Source organism: Borostomias antarcticus, assembly GCF_949987555.1.
Source record: "Borostomias antarcticus genome assembly, chromosome: 24".
Lineage (NCBI taxonomy): Eukaryota > Metazoa > Chordata > Actinopteri > Stomiiformes > Stomiidae > Borostomias > Borostomias antarcticus.
In genome coordinates this window covers 12,304,730-12,324,667 of record NC_140257.1, presented here as the reverse complement: position 1 = coordinate 12,324,667, position 19,938 = coordinate 12,304,730, and the positions used below count along the sequence as shown (strand labels likewise).

The window sequence follows — 19,938 nt, the reverse complement described above, 5'->3', positions numbered from 1 at the left end:
CAGCGAATTGTCACTAAGTGACTTAAGTGCTAAAAAGATTCCGATTTTGTCACATATATATTACAGCGTACAGTGAAACGCTACTGCCGGCAACGTGATGCATTATTATGATAAAGCTAGAGGTGAGATTATGATATAGCTCACGTGACGCCCTAGCGCAACCTGTATACTTTCACAATGATGATACCTCATGCTGTTTGTGTAGGTGTATATTGTTTTTTTATTTAATTAAAGAAAACGCAAACAGTTCAAGTAAAAAAAAACAAAAAAACATTATTCACTTGTCAACTTTATTGAGGCAGTGTAAAATACAGTCACAAGTCTCATTCCATCTGGAGCATCTAGATGGGCATTCCACCCCAGTCAATGCACACAGCTTCTTTGTAAAACCGTTCTGTGTTAGCTATGGTAGCGTCCGTTATACCAGTGGGTGTGCCTCTGGTCATTTGACCACTAAAATCCTGTCTCCTGGGCCGGTCAGGTGGGGCTGTCAGCACTTGATGAACTTGTGTGTGACCTCATATATACCCACTGACTCACTGACCTTCTCGTCGTAGTCTGTCCAGTCCTGAAATAATGGAACAATATTACAGTGATATTGTATTGCAATACAAAAAACAACAACTTCAAATCTCACTGCTGCGGCAAGACCCCTATGGCTTTTGTTCTCATTCTTTGTTCTGCTTTCTTATTTTTCTCAGCTAAACGCATTTGTGCAGCAAAACTGTATGCTCAAAACTGATTAAAATTGGCAGGTGGGTTGAACCCACCCACTACTCAGGCACATAAAATGACACTCAGTGGCCTCAAGGTGGCGCTATAACAATCATGTTTACGTTTTCACAATTATTGGCAATTATTCCTTAATTTCAATCAGGTCATCTACATCTACGCTTATCTGGTCTTCTGCTCCTTCTCCAAATCCTATTTTCAACACCACATTGCAAAGCACTTGGACTCCGATCATTGCCGCTTGCGGCTATATTTCAAAAGATACTGCTGCCATGACTTAAGCACTCACTTTCTCTTGTAAGTTAATTTCAGCAAACTGTGTTCCAGAGTCTGCTCCTTGTGCAGCAAAACCAGCCTGGAGAGCAGTGCAAGAAAAAGAGAGGAATAGAATACAGAAGTAAAAGTCATTCTTTGAAAATCGTGATAAAATGTTTGATTAAAAAAAAAACACCACGTTTGATAAAATAAAATGAAAAAGTATATACAATCATTTCAACACACTTAAAGCAACTACAAGGACTTTTTGACTCATCTGTCTCATTTTAATACTGATGCCTCGACTACATTACCTACTGTACATTAGCAAATGCAGCCATCCGCGAGAAGATTGGCTATTCTATAGATATCCGCTCAGCTGGTCGGGTTCACTAGAAAGGACCAAACGATTTATTTACCTCGTCACTAGTCATCCTGATAAGCAGCATCTTTTTGCTTGCTTCCAAAACAAATGCTGGGCTAGGCAAGAGATATTTACAACAGGAAGCGGTGGTGCTCATGGGAAATGCAGTTGTCTTTCCGGGGAAACACTCCTGCTAAAATCAACACAAACTGGAAAAACTCCTTGTAGCTGCTTTAAGGGAAAGAGAGGGGCTCACTTGCGGTTGGAAATCCACTGGTTCCAGGCCTCGACATTCAAACTGCACCATGGTCTTAAACCTCTCACTGTCCTCCACCTTCCAGCAACACACAGAGCCACACAAGACGATACAAAATTACAAATAGCTGTTGGATATAGATTTCTACATAGGCTACTGTATGTATAGGCTACTTCGGAAAGGGCTTAACACAAAAACATAAGATTATAATCTTACTTACATTGTATGGGGTGATAGTATCTCTTAGGATATCTGTTGAAACATAACCAAACACACTTCTCATCTCAGCATTGATAAAGTATATGCCCTCCTGTTATTTATAAGATATGAATGATAACTAATCTTAATCAAAGTATATGCCCTCCTGTTATTTATAAGATATGAATGATAACTAATCTTAATCAAAACAAGACTTATCATTCAGCTGTTTGGTGTTTTGCTAGCTACTTACCAATGGAATTCTCCCTGGCACAGAGCTTACACTTCTGAACCATGCTGGCACTGCCTCTCCCGCCTTTGAGTGGAACACTGTCCTAGTGATATACACAATGACTGAGATGTGTGTGATATTGAAAATACAAAGCTAAGCCTTGTCTTAAAATTTGTTCTGTTCATTCTTCCTAAGAGGGTCGATCTACAGCACGAGAGACTGAATGGACCCATAAACAATGCATTAAACCTTTCACACGTGCTTACCATGAGGTTTACGTACTGCCATTTGTCTGATATCTCTCCGCAATTAGCGCATTTCATCTGTATGGGAGAGAAACCAGTTAAAAGTTGTTTACCAAGGGAGAGAAGCAGGTTGTTCATCAAATTCATGTTAGTTCAAAATACTGGTGTGTTACATATAAGCAACAGTGTATAGTTAGCTACCAGCTTGTCAGTTAGTTTACATTATGAAGACGGAAGTGTATGCTATATGATAATTTCAGTCAAAATTAGCCAGCTAGCTAGACCTAGCTGACACGTAAACTATATAACGTTACTGATGAGCTCAGGGTCTGGCTTTCGATACCTTCAAAAACCAGCGGAAGTCATCTCCCTCTGGGTGCACCTTTGTTACATTCTCCAAAGTAGCTTTAAACTGCAGACCAAATTTCTGTGACAAATAGAATACCGCATTTCATTCACGTGAAATGTATAATAATAGTTGACATGCTGGCCTGGCATGTTACTGGACTTACCACCATCCTGATACCTCCCAGAGCTAGTAAGTTTGCGTAATATACTACGCAAGCATGCGTAAAAACTATTTTCTTCCGTGGTCTATTGCGCCCTCAAGTGGATTATGTGCTGTAGTAGAGCACGATGTAGACTCACGAGTCAGTCTCGTATCGCGAGACAAGGGGTGCTGTTGGCTCAATCAGTCCTTTCATGGAATGAATGGAGACAAGCACGAAAAATAAACAGGATATATGTAATCGTATCATGAGTAGCCTACCTTGATGTACAATTGTTCTTCATTTCAAAACTAGTTGTTTGCTGGAATAAACAGTGACAAGTCTCCAGCCTGAATTCCAGGTTTTCATTGGCCATGATACAATGGCATTTATTGTATCAATAGTCCCAAAACCTCTACACCAAATCAACAATCATTCAACAAATTGCATGGTACAAATCAACTTTCACACAATTCAACCATCTGGGTGCGTGCACAGTAAATACACTGACATATAAAAGGTACTTAACAGACATTGTAATACATCTCACTTAATCATGGAATAAGGTAAATCAATATTGTGGATACTCACATATTAACCTGAGGCAGATTTATAGAGGCATTGCAATGGGTCGTGTCTTTGAGACACAATAACCTGACATGAATTGTATTGCTGTAGTTATGATCCTTGACGACACCCAAAGCTGCACTTTATTGGTTACACTATATGTTGCAACCTGTAAATACAATCGGACACCCCAACCGGCATCATCTCTTTGGGTTCACATGTGTCACTTCCACAAGTAGTGAATGAGCAGAATTCAATAATTTAATCAGGTAAAACTTTTTTTTTACCCATGCTAATAAATTGTTTCTTCTGAGGGACACAAGTGAAACAAAAATGCATTTCATGCAAATACAAAGAAAAATGTGTGCAAGGTTCAGACCAGCGTTAAACATCTTGGTGTAAAATACCCCATGGAGTTTGGGTTGGGAGTGCCTCCACTACCTAATAGACAGCACTACACTGAGCCAGCAAACTCAAACCCCATAATCATTTACAAACACCAGGCTTACAATAGCACATTTAGTACAGTTGAGGATATTACACCTTTGGTAATATTAGTTTGCAGACTGCAACTTGCACTGGCTTTTACAAACTCATGATAATCTCAAAGCGCCTTATGGTGTGGAAATGCCCTGATGTGGGGTTTTTGCATTGAGTCTTAAACGGCATAACACAGACAAGATCACCAGACAGAAATTGTAGGAAATATTACTTCAAGATTGTCATAAATCCAGGAGGAATCCTGAGTTGTATTTTTCATTTCAATTCTCAATGTAGATCATCCCCATTTCAAGTCCCAAACCATGGGGGGGTTCAAGTTTCACCAGACAATATCAACAGTTCCCCCCTCGTTTATTCATTTCTGCAAGGTTTTCCAAAAAGCAGCAGGGGACATACAAAACGTCAAAAAAGATGAAAATAGAAGGGTACTTTAAACCCATGGTCACATTGCAAAAGCAGGAGGTGACTTGTCCCCCTGGGAAAGAAAATTCATATCAAGTCCAACAATTACAATTACAAAGTAACTGTAATAGTACTAATCATAATAAGAATAAAGGCATTGCATTTTCTTTTTCTATTCTCTTAAATAACAGTTGCCAACTGGCGTTTATTTACAGCATTAACCCCACCCCCCCTTGTCTTGAGGAGAGAGGCGTGTGGTCAATGTGGCCGGCTACTCGACTCAGAGGTCCGTCGTTGCCGCGGTGTGCTGTGGCCGTTCATGCAACCATTGTGTCGCTTGCTCAGTCCACCGTTCAGAATGTCCTGGATGTGCTGCACTATCAGGTTGATGGCCACTAGAGGGGAGGTGGGGGTAGAGACACAAGGTTAACGTTGCAGATTCAAGGACACATTCTTGGAAATTTTCTATAAGGAAAAGCTTGTGAGAAAATTGTCAGGCAACGTGACTGGAATAAGTGCTGTATAACCAGAATGTGTCATAATAGCCACCCTTTCTAGACTAAACATTGCCTACATGACAATGTATCCTGTGGAACACAATAGTGTGTGGTAAGTGATCAGGACGAGAGCATCTCATGGGCCTTACCGAGGTTATCTGCTCCTCGCGGAATGATGACGTCAGCATACTTCTTTGTCTGGAAACAAACAATACTTTGAATTATTGCAACATGTGTAATACTTGTACCGGGATACTAGTGGCATGAGTAAAGGAGCAAATAAACACAGGATAGATAGAGACTTACTGGCAGACAGAACTCCTCGAAGGCAGGTTTAACAAACGTTATGTACTGAGTGAGCACCTGCTCCAGATCCCTGCCACGGTCACCGATGTCCCTGAGCACTGGAGCACAGGGAAAGAAAGAAAAACATCACAAATGCAGTAGACGTCAACAAACTAAGGGCAAAGAATGTTTAATGACTTCTACCATATTCAATGGTATGGAAATGTGTGTTTTAAGAGCACACACACACCTCTGCGGGAGAGTCGTGTGTCTGCGTCAGTGTCCACAAACAGTTTCATCTGGAACAGGTCCCTGATCTCCTGGGAGTAGAACATGAGGATTCCCTCGAACAGGACCACATCTGCAGGGTACACCGCCACAAATTCATCCTTCCTGGCAGACAGAAACAGGGGACAATTAAGCTCAAATAACTGACCCGTCACAAAGACACAGAGCTACTGGAAAACTAACTGTCCCGAGGGATCTCTCACTTCCCAGTTGAAGCAACTATAAATTCAGCGGTCATTCAATATCTACACCAGGTTGAAAGGAGTAACCAATCCCTTTTCTTTGGTTCGAAGGAGTAACCACCACCCTTTTCTTTGGTACAGTACTTCCTGAGAACATCCTGACTGGAAAAAACTTGAATGGGAAAAAACTTGAAACGGACACCAAACAGGAAGCTGCTGAACAGGTGTACACTCCTTCCCTTCCCCCTGGTATCACCATATTCCATTGAGACGATTGCACACATAAGCTGAAGAGTTCAGTTTTCAGTTCCTAAGTTCGATTAAACAATATAGTATAAATGTGAATATTATGATATTAACCTAGACCTAAACTAAAAGTAAAGCCTATATGAATATACCACAGTTGAATAATATAATTTTAACAGGAACCTAGAAAGAACCTAAACTTAACTTTAGGTAGGCAGGAGCAGAAGTGGAAGCCTGAGGAACTCACCTGGAATGGGTGACAAAGTCGTACACTGGAATCTGGACAGTTTCCCCCTGCATGATCTTCCGCAGGGTGCTCATGACCAGCTCGTTATCAAAGGCATCTGGGGATCAGAAGCAGTAACAAGTCAGTGTGTGTTTAAAAAGCAGGGGCGATGCGCGGGCACCCACGCCAAGTTGTGCAACTGAAGAACGGCTGTGGAGCACCAGCTGCTGCATCATGTCCGACCACAGCCTTATACCACAGCTACGGCGAAGAGGCTCCGCTGAATAGGAAGGGGGGGGGAGAGGGGGTGCTGACCAGCCAATTAAGGTAGCAGGGGGCCCCGACGCCAAAAATGGATCAGGTCCTGTCATCGTTAAAATAAAATAAAAATAAAAAAAATAAAAAAGGGGGCCTCAGACATCTCTTAGCAACGTGAGAGTGAAAAGCATGGTACGTTTAGGACGTTAGGATTCCTCTATACATCCTATGCCAGCCTTACACCACCAACTTTTCAACCGGTTTCATTATTGCAGACAAATTTCCAATGTCGGAACTAAATCTTTAGTAAAGTCGTAGCGCGTTCCCATTATCTCGATCGTCTGGTGTTAAGATGGCAGTCAGAGCTCTAAAGCCAGTCTTTTTCTTGTTTTAATGTTGCAGTAAAATCAAACATGTTTAATATTATCCTACGTTCAATGACGTGAACATTGTCAACAACCAGGTGTGCTCTCTCCAGCACCAAACCGGGTAGAGACATTTCTAACCACGATTAAGTGGTTAAGGGAAAAACTGGACAAATTGCTGCAGCCCTCGAAATGTAGCTAGTCTTGCAAATAATGACCGCGCAAGATCCCAGTCTTTGCAAAATCTTAGCCTAGTCTATGACTAAAAACTCGACACATTTGTCTTTAGATGTGTGAGGGTGTCAGACTTAAAGTCGCACAGAAATGAAAAAAGCATTCTGTCCCATTTTGGTTCACATAATTGGTCAGTGTTCACCTATTCAGCGATGTACGCCAAAAGAATTAAAAAAATCTACTTTTGTTGTAATCTTATATCAAAGTATATCATTTCGTACTTCCTGGAAAACAGTAGGTCACGTGCAATTATGACACCAGGTACCTTAGATTTTAGGCCAAAAATCTCACGCCATCCACCCTGTCAATAAAACGTCAACTACTCTGCAGTAAATAAATGTATGTATAACCCGCCCATTTGTCAATGTTCCAATCAAATTCCTCTAAACGTTATGTCTCGCCCCTATAGCCTGTTTTGAGTCGGAAATACGTCAGAAATTCAATGATCTCAAACGTCCGTTTCAGCCAGACTTCGTCTTAAAAAAAATATTTTCGAAATCTTCTAGTGTATGGCAAGCATTAAATGTAATATTCATGCGAGAGTCGGCTACCTGGGTGGTCAAAGTTGTACTGGCCCTTGAGGGCTTTGGCCTTCTGCTCTGGGGTGAGCTCCCTGTAGAAGCTGTCTTGGCTGAGGATGGCTACCTGCCGCTGGGTGTGGTCAATCTTGTTCTGGCCCAGCAGCTCCATGATCTTCTCACACACCGACGACTGCAGAGACACGCAAGGGAACAGCAGTTGATTTATATGACGACCGGTCTGGGTTATTCCTGTTGCTAAAGCAAGTATTTTCTTTCATTACTGAAAGCGTCAACGCTTTTGTATCATGGTGAAGATTCCTGTTTAAGGCTTTGTGGGACATGCTAGGTACTGTCCACAAGCAGAGCCTGGGGGTCCGAGTGTACATTGTACACAACACAGGTGATCTGCCCACCACTGTCTGTCCTCAATGACCCCCCACAAAATACCAGGATCTCCTGCCAGTGCTGACTGGACATTCTCCAGCCCCAGACTATGGCTCTTTTGTGTCCATGAAACATTTCACAATGAAATCAGATGCCCACTCAGGAAGTTGTGTCAGCATGTGTGCACCCCCGCACCAAGCTGCGCCATCAAGAGCCTACCACACACACACAGCTATGATAGATTAGGTTGGCTAAATCAAATACTCATTTGAAACGGTGTCCGACTGTGGGTTAGGCATAAGACTACACAGCAAGTGTCAGATAAAATAAAAATGAAGTATACATGCAGGTTCACAGCCACAATAACGTTAGACAATTAAGACGTACAAAGTTACACACAAATCTATGCTCCCCACCCAGTACTTGGAAGACAATAAAACGAAATGCCCAGCTCCACTGTCTGTATGGCTATTGGCCACACAAGAAAATATATCAGTTGCATAATTGCACTTCTTGAGGTAAAATAATACATCAACAGTTCAACACAACAGGTTATCTAATACCTGCGTGGGGGTAGAATGTTTGATAACCAACTTCCAGAAAACCTCCAACCAAACACTGACGTAACATTTTAAAGAACCCCAGCCCTCCTCCCTTCCTGGACCATGTAGGGGTTTTTAAGGAGCCAAACAGTGGCTCTGTGCCAACAGTTAACTAAGCGCTCATATCTGGGTCAAGCATGGTAAGCGGGGGCAGGGAAAGGGGTGTAGGATAAGAAAAGAGCAAATGGTTTTGAATGTTACCAAATAGGCCATAGCCTTGTCCTAGGACAACATTAGAATACTCCAATACATCGTTGGGGGACCGTGTGAGTAAAGGCAACGTGGCTCTGAATTACCATATCCTCATCACGTGAAGACATTATATGGTGAGATTCTGCCACCACTCGATAGCCTAACAATAACGTGCTAAGCAATCACTAGCAGCTCAGTGATTAGATAGAAATAGAAAATTGCTTGGCTATTTTATTTCAAACTATTTAAAAAAAACAACAACTAATATTTGCTAAACCACGACGAGTGAGACCCTCGTGGCACCCACAAGATGATTCCTCGCATTCGGGCAACGCCGGGTTTAAAAAAGCGTTCACCGATTGACCCATTTATTTGCCTACGTCTACAACAGACCAAAGACTCTACGTCAGACTCTTACGTCATGCTATAGTTATAGCTAAGGAGGGGAAAAAAGACTAAGCTTGGTGTTTTCCCGCTATACGACTACAATCACCATTGTTTATGTTTTCCCGCTATACGCATACACTCCGTCCCACCAGCACTATCGGCCAAAAGAAAGATCAATCAGACTGTGCCATGGTCAAGTTCAAAATCAGAGCATGTCTAGCCGACGCTGTGTAGGTTGTGTGACTAGTGACGTGTAGGTACGTTAACTATAACAAAGGAAATGCTTTCATCTAGTAGCTCCTTTGTTATAGTTAACGTAACAATCTAGTAGCAGCACTTTGCAATCACATCCGTTAAACTAACGTTAGATAGCTAACTCTTTTATATCAGACCGTACAGCCTTTCCGTCGGCGTTTGGTCGCAATTGACCAAACTTCTGGGTGTAACTTGCAAACTAAATTTGTACCATGTCATTATAATAAATCTAACAAGTATGCTACGCCGAATAGCGTTTTCTAGTTGTACGGATACAGCCCCCCATGTTAGTGCTGCTGCTGGAAACGTTAGCTAGCTGGCTAGAAGGTGACGTCCCTCTTTGTCTGCGTTGTGCGCTGGAATTTCTTGCCCCCACTGGTTAAGTCGTTAGAAAATGAAAATGTGTGCATACAGCCACACGACACATCGGATCGGACGACAAACTAGGCTGACAGCAAATGAAAAAATGTTAAACAATGAAATTGAAGGCTTCTCCGTTTTCCAAGAGAGGGCAAAGCCGATGTCACGTTTGACACGCGGTCGATTCAGTAGCGGCTCTTGAAATTCCGTCAGTAACGACGTTAACAAGCTAACACCAAAGTCAAACGAGAGACAAGTTGATGTGAAGTATTACAAAAATAACTTGCGCCAACCTTGCCGCTGGCAGTGCCCCCGGCCACGCCGATAAGGAAAGGTTGTCGAATAATATTTTCATTTTCTGCTTGGTCTCTTAGGTGTGTTTCACTGTCCCCGGCCATGCTTGCAATGTGCCGGTCACTCACTTGGGCAGGCGATATCTTACCACGTTGCTCCTCCCATCATCTAGCTTCCCCTTCAGGATAGGTCAGAATTTTTTATTGTTATTATTTGACATTAAAAACGTACAATAAAAGATGAAATACGGATCCAAATCGATCCATAACACTTATTTAAGATTTACTTACAGAAATATTTAACCCTGTTCTTTTTCGATGACAGTGAAAACAACCAATCATATAGCTTACCTACTTAAAATGTCGCCAATCAGTGCTGTTGTTTACGTATCCCGCCCACTGCTGAAATGGCTACATTGCAAGTTGTGTGTTCTTGAAACTGGTAGCTAACAATATTTTTGGAAACGTGATACAGCGAACAATCTCACAGAAACAGAGTAAGGACCTTGATGATTATGTAAGGACATACAATTTATGATTTGGAGCTTTGCGTGGCATACGTAAGCTAGTTGCTCGATTTGTATCTGAAGTGTTGTGCATGGCTGATTAGTTGAACGTTGTATGGCTACATGAGCCATCTACATTTGTGTCTCTGTGTTACAGGGGCTCAGTGCTGTCATGATTATTCAAAGACTTGTTCTGTCTCGGCGGCTTCGACCGACTGCTTCTTTTTCTGCGGCGAGACGGTGCGTCTTAACCGGGTCCGTGGACGTCAGAGTTCCTTTGAACTTTTGGAATGGAGACCGCGTGAGGATCAAAGATGCATCGAACACTGACCCTGTTTACGAGCCTTCAACTGGTAGGCCTTCATGAATGCATTTTTGGTCAGAAGTCTTTATCCCACTTTACCCCATTTCCTTGTAATGGCTTTCTTACTAGCTACTAATAGTATTTTAATCCGATATCTATCCCTTATTTGTATCTCATCCAGTACATTACATTAGTCATTTAGCAGACGCTTTTATCCAAAGCGACTAACAATAATTGCATTTAACGTAGGAAAAGCCAATGTACTCCTACTTGCCAGAACTGCAAGTGCATCTTCTTTCTAAAACAAGTGACTAAGAGCACAATCTAGTGCTGAAGGCAAAGTGCAAGAATAGCAATCTAATTTAAAATTACACAGAATCATATATCTTCTGCAGAACTTCATGAACCATTTCCCCAAACTATCTTGTGACATTTCCAAAATGCATGCGAGTGATCTGCATCTAATGTTCTACAATCTCTCCAGCATGGTAAATTTATGTTTGAATATTTATTCCTAAGAAACGTTTTTTACCCCCCAAGAGAATTGAAATTGTGGATGTTTGATGCATTTTTCATGTTGTGCCAGTCACCGTCTGAAATGTTTATGTTTAACTATGATTCCCATTTTTCTTTTATATAAAGCGGCTATCCAGTGCCGGGTATATTTGGTGCATGCGTAGGCTAGGTCATGACGCGTACCGCAGGCTAAATGAATGAATGTCCAAACTTTACCTTTACGCTTTGTCCATTTTAATTACACCGGTGAAAGGGTATTACATCTGTGCAACACATATTAGTTAGGTAGCCTAAAACCATGTCACTGCCACACTACCTGTTTGCCTTTGGCTACGGTCAAAAACTGTTGTTCCCCATCATGCACACCTGGCTCAATTACCCATGAGTGTTAAATAGCCTATCATATCCAGGGTTCAACTGCGCCCCCTGCTGCCCTCAAGTGGTACACTATAACACAATATAACCCAACATTTGGCTCTTACAATATATGTAGCTGAGTTCTTATTTATCGTCAGTGCTTGGGATAGTGCAGATTTAATTAAAATTGTGTTCCTTTTGTCAAATTGATTACAATTTGGATCACACCATTCATTTCCACAGATAGCTAGCTCTATTTTTATTAGTTTTTTTAATAGTAATATCTTAGTTGTAGATACCTATAGAATTCTTGTTTTCCCAAATCGTGTGTCTTTCAAATCCTGGAAACTCTCCAGCTCCCCATCTTTCTCTAATGTACACCATGCTGTGATTCCCTTGTTTACCCACTGTTTGAATCCTCTGTCATACCCAGCCGGTTTAAAGTTACTGTCAAACGTTACCCATTTTAGCTAATTTGTGTCTTTCTTCATTCTGTGGATTTTAGGTTTGCAAATTTCAAGGAATTTCATTAATCAATAACTGTTAACCTTAACAAACGATAGTCGGTTAATTGATAAGAACGTCCCGCGCCGGACTGCGCTTTGCTTGCTTCATTTTTTTGTCTTCTTCCACTGTGTCGTTGAAATTTCCTGCCATCCCAATTAGCCTTCCCTACATGGCGGGGCACCCTCATGTGCAGTCAGACCTTAAATCATGATTACATTTCACACAACTCCCATTGATAACGTTCGTTCCAAAAATAAAAGTTCTGTTCCATTAACAAGCAATGAATCGAGTAACCAGATCTTACTCGAGTAAATTATTTTCGGCAATTAATCGATAGTCGATTAACTATTAACATCCATAGTGGATTTTAATAATTCTGAACCATAAATCCAGAGTAAATGTAATTTAATCCACAGTCACGCTTGTTTAAATTAATATTATTCGGATTAAAAGATTCAATTCTGTGTGTAGGTCATTTCCATACACGGAAGAGGGTGTTGGGCGATGGTGATTAAAAAAAAAAGTCCTGCACACAGAATTTAAGCATTTAATCCAAATTATATTAACTTAAACAAGTGTGACTGTGCCCCTTTAGAAAATAATGCAGTTGTCAATCCACAACATATACTGTATGTAGTCTATGTGAGGCCGATGGATGTAGACCAGTGAATGAGAAGGGACTGTCAGAGAATATGAATGGTATTGGCATTACCCTTAGTCTGGACATGGAAGAATACCATTGGTTGTGTTTTCACTTGCATTTGTAAAGCAGACCCTACTAATCACAGCACGGCGGTGTGTTGCTGTGTTTCTGGTAGGGAGGGTCCTGTGTGAGCTGGAGCCCTGTGGTGCCGTGGAGGTGGACCAGGCCGTGAAGAACGCCCAGTCCGCCTTCCAGGAGTGGAGCAGGATGTCGGGGATGGAGAGGGCACGGATCATGATCCAGGCTGCCCACATCATTGAGGTATAGAATGCCTACCTGGAACACTCACGATGCCAGATCTGGACGTAGAGCCTACAGAGGAGTAATACTTGCTGACATGCTGAGCTTGCCGTCTTGGTTTGTTGACAGAACATGCGTGAGGATGTTGCCGAGATGGAGGTGGTAAACAATGGGAAGTCCATCACAGAAGCCCGGCTGGACGTGGACTCTGCTCGGCTGTGCATAGAGTACTATGCAGGAATGGCCAGCACTCTGGCAGGTTGGCATGCTCAACCTGCGTTCAACCTGTCCTCACTGGGTGCTTTAAGACTGCCAAGGGGGGGGGGGGGGTTGAAGGGGGAATGGTGCATATGCATGGACGAGCCCCCCGCAGATAATAGTAGCAACATTATCTAGTTTAATGTACCGTCTTATTAACATTTATTGTAGGGCATGTTGTTCAACTTGTGTATAATTGGGTTGTACTGGACCCAAATGCAGGACTCGGGAGACAGGGTAAATGCCCGTTAATATCAAGAACGGCAAACAAACAAGTGCTTACTTGCAACAACATAGGGAATAGCCTCTGATGGCAATACATTCCAATTTCCAATTATCTTCTGACTGGCGAGTTGAACTGCATTCCCTTGCGAGTGAAAGCGAGTGCGTTATTCTTCCTCATCACGCGAAGCCAGGCAACATCTGGAGATGACGGACAGCAGCGCGCCATGGAGATCATGCATCCCTGTGAGGCTCTGCCCTGCTGAGTCGTGTGTTTTACCACTGTAATGCCATTTTACTGTAATGCCATTTTACAGTGGTGCGTGGAACAGTGTGAATTTGTCCCAAATTTACACCTCTTGTTTGCAGTCATATTTTGAGAGAGGCTGTATGATGAACTGTCCTCAATATAGTTTGGTTTGTACATTGAGTACATGAGGCTATTTAGCCTCCTTCCTGAAGATGGTGATGATGGTCATTAGTCTATTTCTCTTTTTTCCTCACAAGGTCAGTATGTGCAGCTGCCGGGGGGGTCCTTCGCCTACACACGGAGAGAGGCGTTGGGGGTCTGTGTTGGGATCGGTGCGTGGAACTACCCGTTCCAGATAGCAGCCTGGAAATCTGCCCCTGCTCTGGCCTGCGGTACGAGACTCTCTTCAAAGTTTATTTGCACCGTTATTATTGAACGCAGGCAATTGCAACGATGAAATGTTGATAATACACCATCTTCTCCTCCCCGTATTGCCTCTCCAGGGAACTCCATGGTGTTCAAGCCCTCGCCGGTGACTCCAGTCACAGCTGTGATGCTGGCTGAGATCTACGCCAAGGCCGGGGTTCCCAAGGGACTGTTCAACGTGGTGCAGGGTGGGCATGAGACGGGCGCCCTGCTCTGTCACCATCCCACTGTGGCGAAGGTGTCCTTCACTGGCAGTGTCCCCACGGGCAAGAAGGTAAAGCTCTACAGAAAAAGGAAACAAAATGGCATTTTCACACTGAAGCCAGGACTGGTGGCTGGTTACTGAATGGTACTGAAACATGCAAAATACTGTACATTCAAAGATTCAAGGCTGTTTATTTTGTCGTATGTACAAGATACGGGCACTGTGTTCAATGCAATGCTCCTAACAGCAGATTTGCAAAAATACTTTTTTTTTTTCAACGATTTTCTGCTTCCTGTCCACTCTGCACCCACAGATAATGGAGATGGCGTCCAAGGGGGTGAAGCCAGTGACTCTGGAGCTTGGTGGAAAGTCTCCACTGCTGATCTTTGAAGACAGTGACCTGGAAAATGCTGTGAAAGGGGCTCTCATGGCCAACTTCTTGTCTCAAGGACAGGTAGATAACATGATTCAAATTTTACTGGACATGATTTGCTAGACCAATGACTGGAACATGGTGTCATACAGAGACCATATACAGGAATAATTTCAGAGCCCTCTATACCAGCACCACTTCCTCTTCAGACCAACATCCATAATCATTAGAATTCTCTAACAGGGAGATAAAAATGGTGCAGAACGAAATGCAAATGTCATTTTGTGTTCCTCTTTGTCCAACATTCGTAGGTGTGCAGCAATGGGACAAGAGTATTTGTCCAGAGCCAGATTCTTCCTGAGTTCCTCGAGAAGGTTGTGAGGAGGACCAAGGCCATTGAGATAGGCGACCCACTCCTAGAGAGCACCCGTATGGGAGCATTGGTCAACCGGCCACACCTGGACAAAGTGCTGGGCTTTGTGGATCAGGCCAGGAAAGAGGTGCAATTAAATTCGCCTTATTCACCTCAGCTGCCATATTGGTCAGTCTGACGTAATTGCGGGTGCGGATGCAGAAGTGCCCGTTGACTTCAATGTTAAAAGTTGTTCAAGAATCAAAATAGTCAAAATAACAGGCTGAATGAATACACTATCGGGGTTACAAACTCACCATTACCAGACCCTGATTGTTTTTCACTGCCGTTGTTTTCGCGTTTGGAAATACATGTGAGTGAATGCAGCTGACGGCTAACTATGGCTCATTCACCTCCATGTATTTCCAAACGTGAAAACAACGGCAGTGAAAAACGAGTCTGGTAATGATGAGTTTGTAACCCCGATAGTGTATTCAGCCTGTTATTTTGACTATTTTGGTTCTTGAAGTGGTGTTTTTACAGTGAACTTTTAACATTGAAGTCAACGGGCACATCCGCACTCCCAATTACGTCAGACTTACCTGAGGTGAATAAGGCGAATTGACATATTTTGAAATAGTTGAGTCCCTCCCAGTAATCGTGTTGTAAAAAAAGGTTGGAGAGAATATGGCATGGCCACGTTCAGCAGGATCTATACTGTAGCTGAGTCTCAGCATATTAAGTTAACACTGAACTGTTCTGTTTGTAGGGAGCCACGGTGCTGTGTGGAGGTGAGCCCTTCCTCCCTTCAGATCCCAAACTCAGAGGTGGATACTACATGACTCCCTGTGTACTGGGTAAGCAAGCAAGCCACAGCCACAGCCATTTTGTAGCCAGGGGCCATTTTATTGAAACAATCTCAATGACACTGACATTACGGACTATGGATGATTATGGATCCCCCGTTCTACTTTCCTACTAATCCTCTCTCCCTCTGTTCTCCACAGGTGGCTGTACTGATGATATGACGTGTGTGAAGGAGGAGATCTTTGGGCCTGTCATGTCTGTGTTGCCCTTTGAGACAGAGGAAGAGGCGCTACGGAGAGCCAACAACACTGCTTTAGGCCTGGCTGCCGGTGTCTTCACCAGGTAGTCGCGTCATGCACGTGACATTAAGCCGTCACTAGGTTTTGTGAAAATTGCCATTGACCAATTTTTGTGAAAATTACCAGTATGTAACAGTTTGTTGACTGTTTTTGCAACAGATAAGATGCTTTCATTTGAAAGGGAGTTGGTGTTGATTAAGCGGTTTAGTGTTGACCTGTGTTTGTCTGTCTGCAGGGATGTAAGACGAGCTCATCGTGTGGTGGACCACCTCAAGGCTGGGGCTTGCTTCATTAACAACTACAACATCACTCCTGTGGAGGTGCCCTTCGGAGGGTTCAAAATGTCTGGTACGGCAGTCATCACAGCAGCCAAACTGAACAAAACATGTTCATGCTCATCAAGAAATTGTTCCGAATAATGCTTGGTTTGAAATCTCCACAGAATGATAGACACTTCCGTCTCTATCAATGTTGTTTATTCATAGGCATTGGAAGGGAGAACGGCCAGGTGACCATCGAGTACTACTCTCAGCTGAAGACGGTCTACGTGGAGATGGGTGATGTGGACAGCCTCTTTTGAATGCAGCCCTGAGGAAGTGATGTCACTAAAGATATCTTCTGGACTGGTACGTGAAGGCCAGTTATCTGATAGCTAATCAGGTTCTTCCAGAAAACAAAAGAATGTCGAACTGGTGGTAAAGAATGTCGAACTGGTATTTGGATGAAGACTGTGATGTACTGTATTGACCAATAGAAATTACAACTCTGCGTTTTGATGGTTATTAAAATGTGAATGTGAAAATTACTAAGTGCCAAACTTGAACAATCATGCAGAAGGCTCAATTGTGCTGACCGTTGTTAGATTGATTCAGGTAATTACATTGATAGCTGCTCAAATCTTTGCATCATGTGGTGCAAAGATTGTACTTGCCTACATACAGTATTTTACCATGCTACATGCCAGTGGTTAAAATAGCCTAGTGATTATCAATAGTCATGTAGTCAAAAGGTAGACATTTCCATTAGTCAATAGCTTTGCTTTGTACAGTATATGATACTAAGTATATTTTACATGTACCACTTTATGTAAAACAAATGCATGTTTAAAATTTTGAAATGCCCCTTTCTTTCACCAGTTAACACTATATCTTGAACGTGGTTGATGGACAGTGTAAAAGAGTCATCATTTTATTGGTACATCATTACATTGGTCACATTTAGTTAATTACTAGATAATCATATTGTTTACAGCATTTTTTTATAACTACGATTTGTTTTGTTGAATAACGATTAAAAAAAACTTGTATGTTCTGACTGGCTCAAAAATAATATAGTGGTTTTGAATACATCTCAGTCCACAGGATAAATCGACAGTCATGAACGCAGGCTTTGTGAACTAAACTTGGCAGCGATACAGTCCTGCTCTTCAGATTTCATGCTTCTTCTTTTCACAGACAGGTGATGATGCCGACTCAGCGTGCACTTCTTCCTTTTTTCTTTGGTGGTTTGTTGGCAGCAGCTTTTCTCTGCACGTAAGCAGAAAGCATATTGTTACGGTGTGTAATCTGGCGTCTCACTTCTGCTGTTTGCCACTTTATTGTCTACTGTACCTTTCCCGCAGGCTTTGAGGGTTTCTTAAATTGTGCAGACTCTAAAAAAGAAAATCAAATGTCAGTTCCATGTTAAGCCACCCCCCCCCCACCACGCAATGTGAGGTGCTGGAGATTAACTTGTCTGTGTAATTATCACAATCATGACCTCACCGTCATCCTCAGATGGAAAGTCGTCTTCCCTGAGGTCCTCAGCAGCAACCTGTGAACAGTCATAAGTGTGAACGAGTAAAATACAAGTAGCTTCAGCTCCCGTTACGGTGTTTATGTTTTGGTTAGCAGTCTACCGGTTCGGGGAGAGTCCCCCGTGTGTCTGCCCTCAGCTGGTTGCCATCCTGAAGCTTCTCCACGCGGCCCTTCTCTGCTGCCACCCGCACCCTCAGGGTGTGGTGCGGCGTCTGCACCTCCCCGACACGGAAGTGCACCGCCATGCCCTCGAACCACAGCTTGTCACACACGCCCTCCTTGAAGCCTGGAGGCTCGTAATCGGCTGGGGTGACTGTGGGAATAGGAAAGACGAGTGAATAAGAACAACTTCACAGCACACCTGTCAATAGCAATAGGGTTTTCCTCACCATCGTCGTAGTAGTAGAGCTTCATGGTGAGGCAGACGTCATTGGGGAGGACACCCAGGTTCTGCATTAGGAGGAACAGCTTCCTGATCAAGAGTATAGAGGCTTCCTTGATGTCCTCCACCGTCAGCTGCACCTCTGTGATCTTGTTTCTGTGGAATGAAAAAGGAAATTCAGACAATCAAGAGGTGTGTGTGTGTGTGTGTGGGAGGGAGAGGGTGTGTGTGAGGTGGGGGGGGGGGGGTCACCTGAGTATGTCCATCTGTGGTCCCTCATCGGTGTATCTGAATTTGAACTGGTATGACTCAATGATGGACTAAAAAAATATATTTTAAGTAACAAGAAGGGGTAACTCAGATCAGTTAATACAGTATTTGATGCATGCTGGGAGCTTTTGTCATTGTTGCACAATCAGTGATATGTTTTCAGAAGAATGGACTTACAGTGGGGTCATCAGGATTGGTGTGGACCTGCAAATACGCATTACAGGGTAAGAGGGTAAGACAGTGCTTACATAAAATCTGTGAGAAGAATAAAACTGGACAGACCCTTCCAGTAACTATCAGGATGGTTAGTAAGGTTTGGAGGATATAATATATGTGTTGCAGATATTAAGAGCCACCTACCCCAATGAAGACAACCTGAAGCTGAAAAGAGATCGGGGGGGGGGGGGGGGGGGGGGGGGGGGGTGCACAAACGTATGCTTGAGCACAATAGTACAACTAGATAGTGAAACACCTTCAATTCAGCTTGCACTTACATATCTCCTCTGTATTGCGTCAAAGCAGCCCATCATCCTAGAGAAAGGGATTTGTCAAAATACTGTACCCTTTTTATTAATTATTTATATTTTATTAAAATATACTGCATCTTCAAGTAGTTCAGAGGATCTTTACCATTTCACAATTTTACAAGCACCAGGTGTTGAACAGTCTTCTCGTAATATTTTGATGCATAAATCTGAAAAACAGGTGGTTCAAAAAGTAGTAAAACGATTTGTCTTACGTGATCGACTGGTCGTATTTATGCTTGTCTTATATCTGCATGGTTCGTCCATTTATAGGTTTTTTAAAACAAGAAATATCACCTTCCAAATATCGAGATTTGTATGCTTCCTCTGGGAATATTCCCCTCAGATACGTGATGGAGGAGACGGCCAGGGCCATCATCCGTTTTACAAACACCAGTGACTGTTCATGAGTTTTCAGGTCGTTTTCAAATAAGCTGGTCCACTGTCGAGAAAAAGAGAAATGTGCCATCAGGCTGGGACCCTCAACGGGACACCACAAGATGGCGCTACTTCACCGAGTTATTTGACAAACTGGTGGTAACGTTGGGGTGTTGTGACTTTAACTCGAATATCACATAGATACATATAATTGTATTCTATTGATTTAAACTCTACACTGACTTTTTCCCATTTTAACAACACTATTGTACTAGCAACGAACGTTAGCTAACGGTAGTGTTGTTGAGCTAACGTTACTTTCATACCTGGGCTTTCTCCTGCTTCCCTGGCCTGCTGCACATCTTTGACATCGTTGCTCACCTTTAGCTTGCTAACTACTAGCTAGCCAACGCGTTATCTTATTTGTTTATTTTGCCTATTTATTAGC

At 42.7% G+C, this 19,938-nt stretch overlaps 4 protein-coding genes across 5 annotated transcripts; 1 reads left to right on the top strand and 3 right to left on the bottom strand.

Moving 5' to 3' along the window:
- Positions 1-309: 309 nt before the first annotated feature.
- Positions 310-2,789, bottom strand: czib (CXXC motif containing zinc binding protein). Its single transcript, XM_084458042.1, has 7 exons — positions 2,626-2,789; positions 2,304-2,360; positions 2,059-2,140; positions 1,828-1,859; positions 1,608-1,685; positions 1,022-1,087; positions 310-568 (listed from the first exon to the last, which is right to left on the bottom strand). Exons 2-7 carry the CDS (start codon positions 2,358-2,360, stop codon positions 491-493), a joined length of 393 nt encoding a protein of 130 aa, XP_084314168.1. The 5' UTR covers positions 2,626-2,789; the 3' UTR covers positions 310-490.
- Positions 2,790-3,269: 480 nt separating this feature from the next.
- Positions 3,270-9,929, bottom strand: uck2b (uridine-cytidine kinase 2b). The gene is made up of 7 exons (XM_084457854.1): positions 9,816-9,929; positions 7,373-7,532; positions 5,986-6,082; positions 5,273-5,415; positions 5,044-5,141; positions 4,887-4,935; positions 3,270-4,635 (listed from the first exon to the last, which is right to left on the bottom strand). The coding sequence occupies exons 1-7, from the start codon at positions 9,918-9,920 to the stop codon at positions 4,499-4,501; spliced, it is 789 nt and encodes a 262-aa protein (XP_084313980.1). The 5' UTR covers positions 9,921-9,929; the 3' UTR covers positions 3,270-4,498.
- A 294-nt stretch (positions 9,930-10,223) lies between these two features.
- On the top strand, positions 10,224-17,445 carry aldh9a1b (aldehyde dehydrogenase 9 family, member A1b). Of its 2 annotated transcripts, none has more exons than XM_084458118.1 (12): positions 10,224-10,312; positions 10,479-10,674; positions 12,824-12,969; positions 13,078-13,207; positions 13,936-14,070; positions 14,182-14,378; positions 14,623-14,763; positions 14,994-15,182; positions 15,804-15,891; positions 16,042-16,183; positions 16,376-16,488; positions 16,626-17,445. In XM_084458118.1, the coding sequence occupies exons 2-12, from the start codon at positions 10,494-10,496 to the stop codon at positions 16,718-16,720; spliced, it is 1,557 nt and encodes a 518-aa protein (XP_084314244.1). In that variant the 5' UTR covers positions 10,224-10,312; positions 10,479-10,493; the 3' UTR covers positions 16,721-17,445. The 2 variants fall into 2 exon arrangements, with proteins under 2 accessions (XP_084314244.1, XP_084314245.1); XM_084458119.1 differs by having other exon boundaries at positions 10,230-10,332.
- Positions 17,446-17,612: 167 nt separating this feature from the next.
- zte38 (zebrafish testis-expressed 38) lies at positions 17,613-19,861 on the bottom strand (the record flags this gene model as incomplete). The annotated part of the gene is made up of 12 exons (XM_084458259.1): positions 17,613-17,666; positions 17,751-17,791; positions 17,904-17,952; positions 18,038-18,249; positions 18,326-18,474; positions 18,571-18,638; positions 18,766-18,792; positions 18,949-18,969; positions 19,083-19,119; positions 19,219-19,282; positions 19,410-19,554; positions 19,817-19,861. The coding sequence occupies 12 exons, from the start codon at positions 19,859-19,861 to the stop codon at positions 17,613-17,615; spliced, it is 912 nt and encodes a 303-aa protein (XP_084314385.1).
- Between the last annotated feature and the right edge of the window lie 77 nt (positions 19,862-19,938).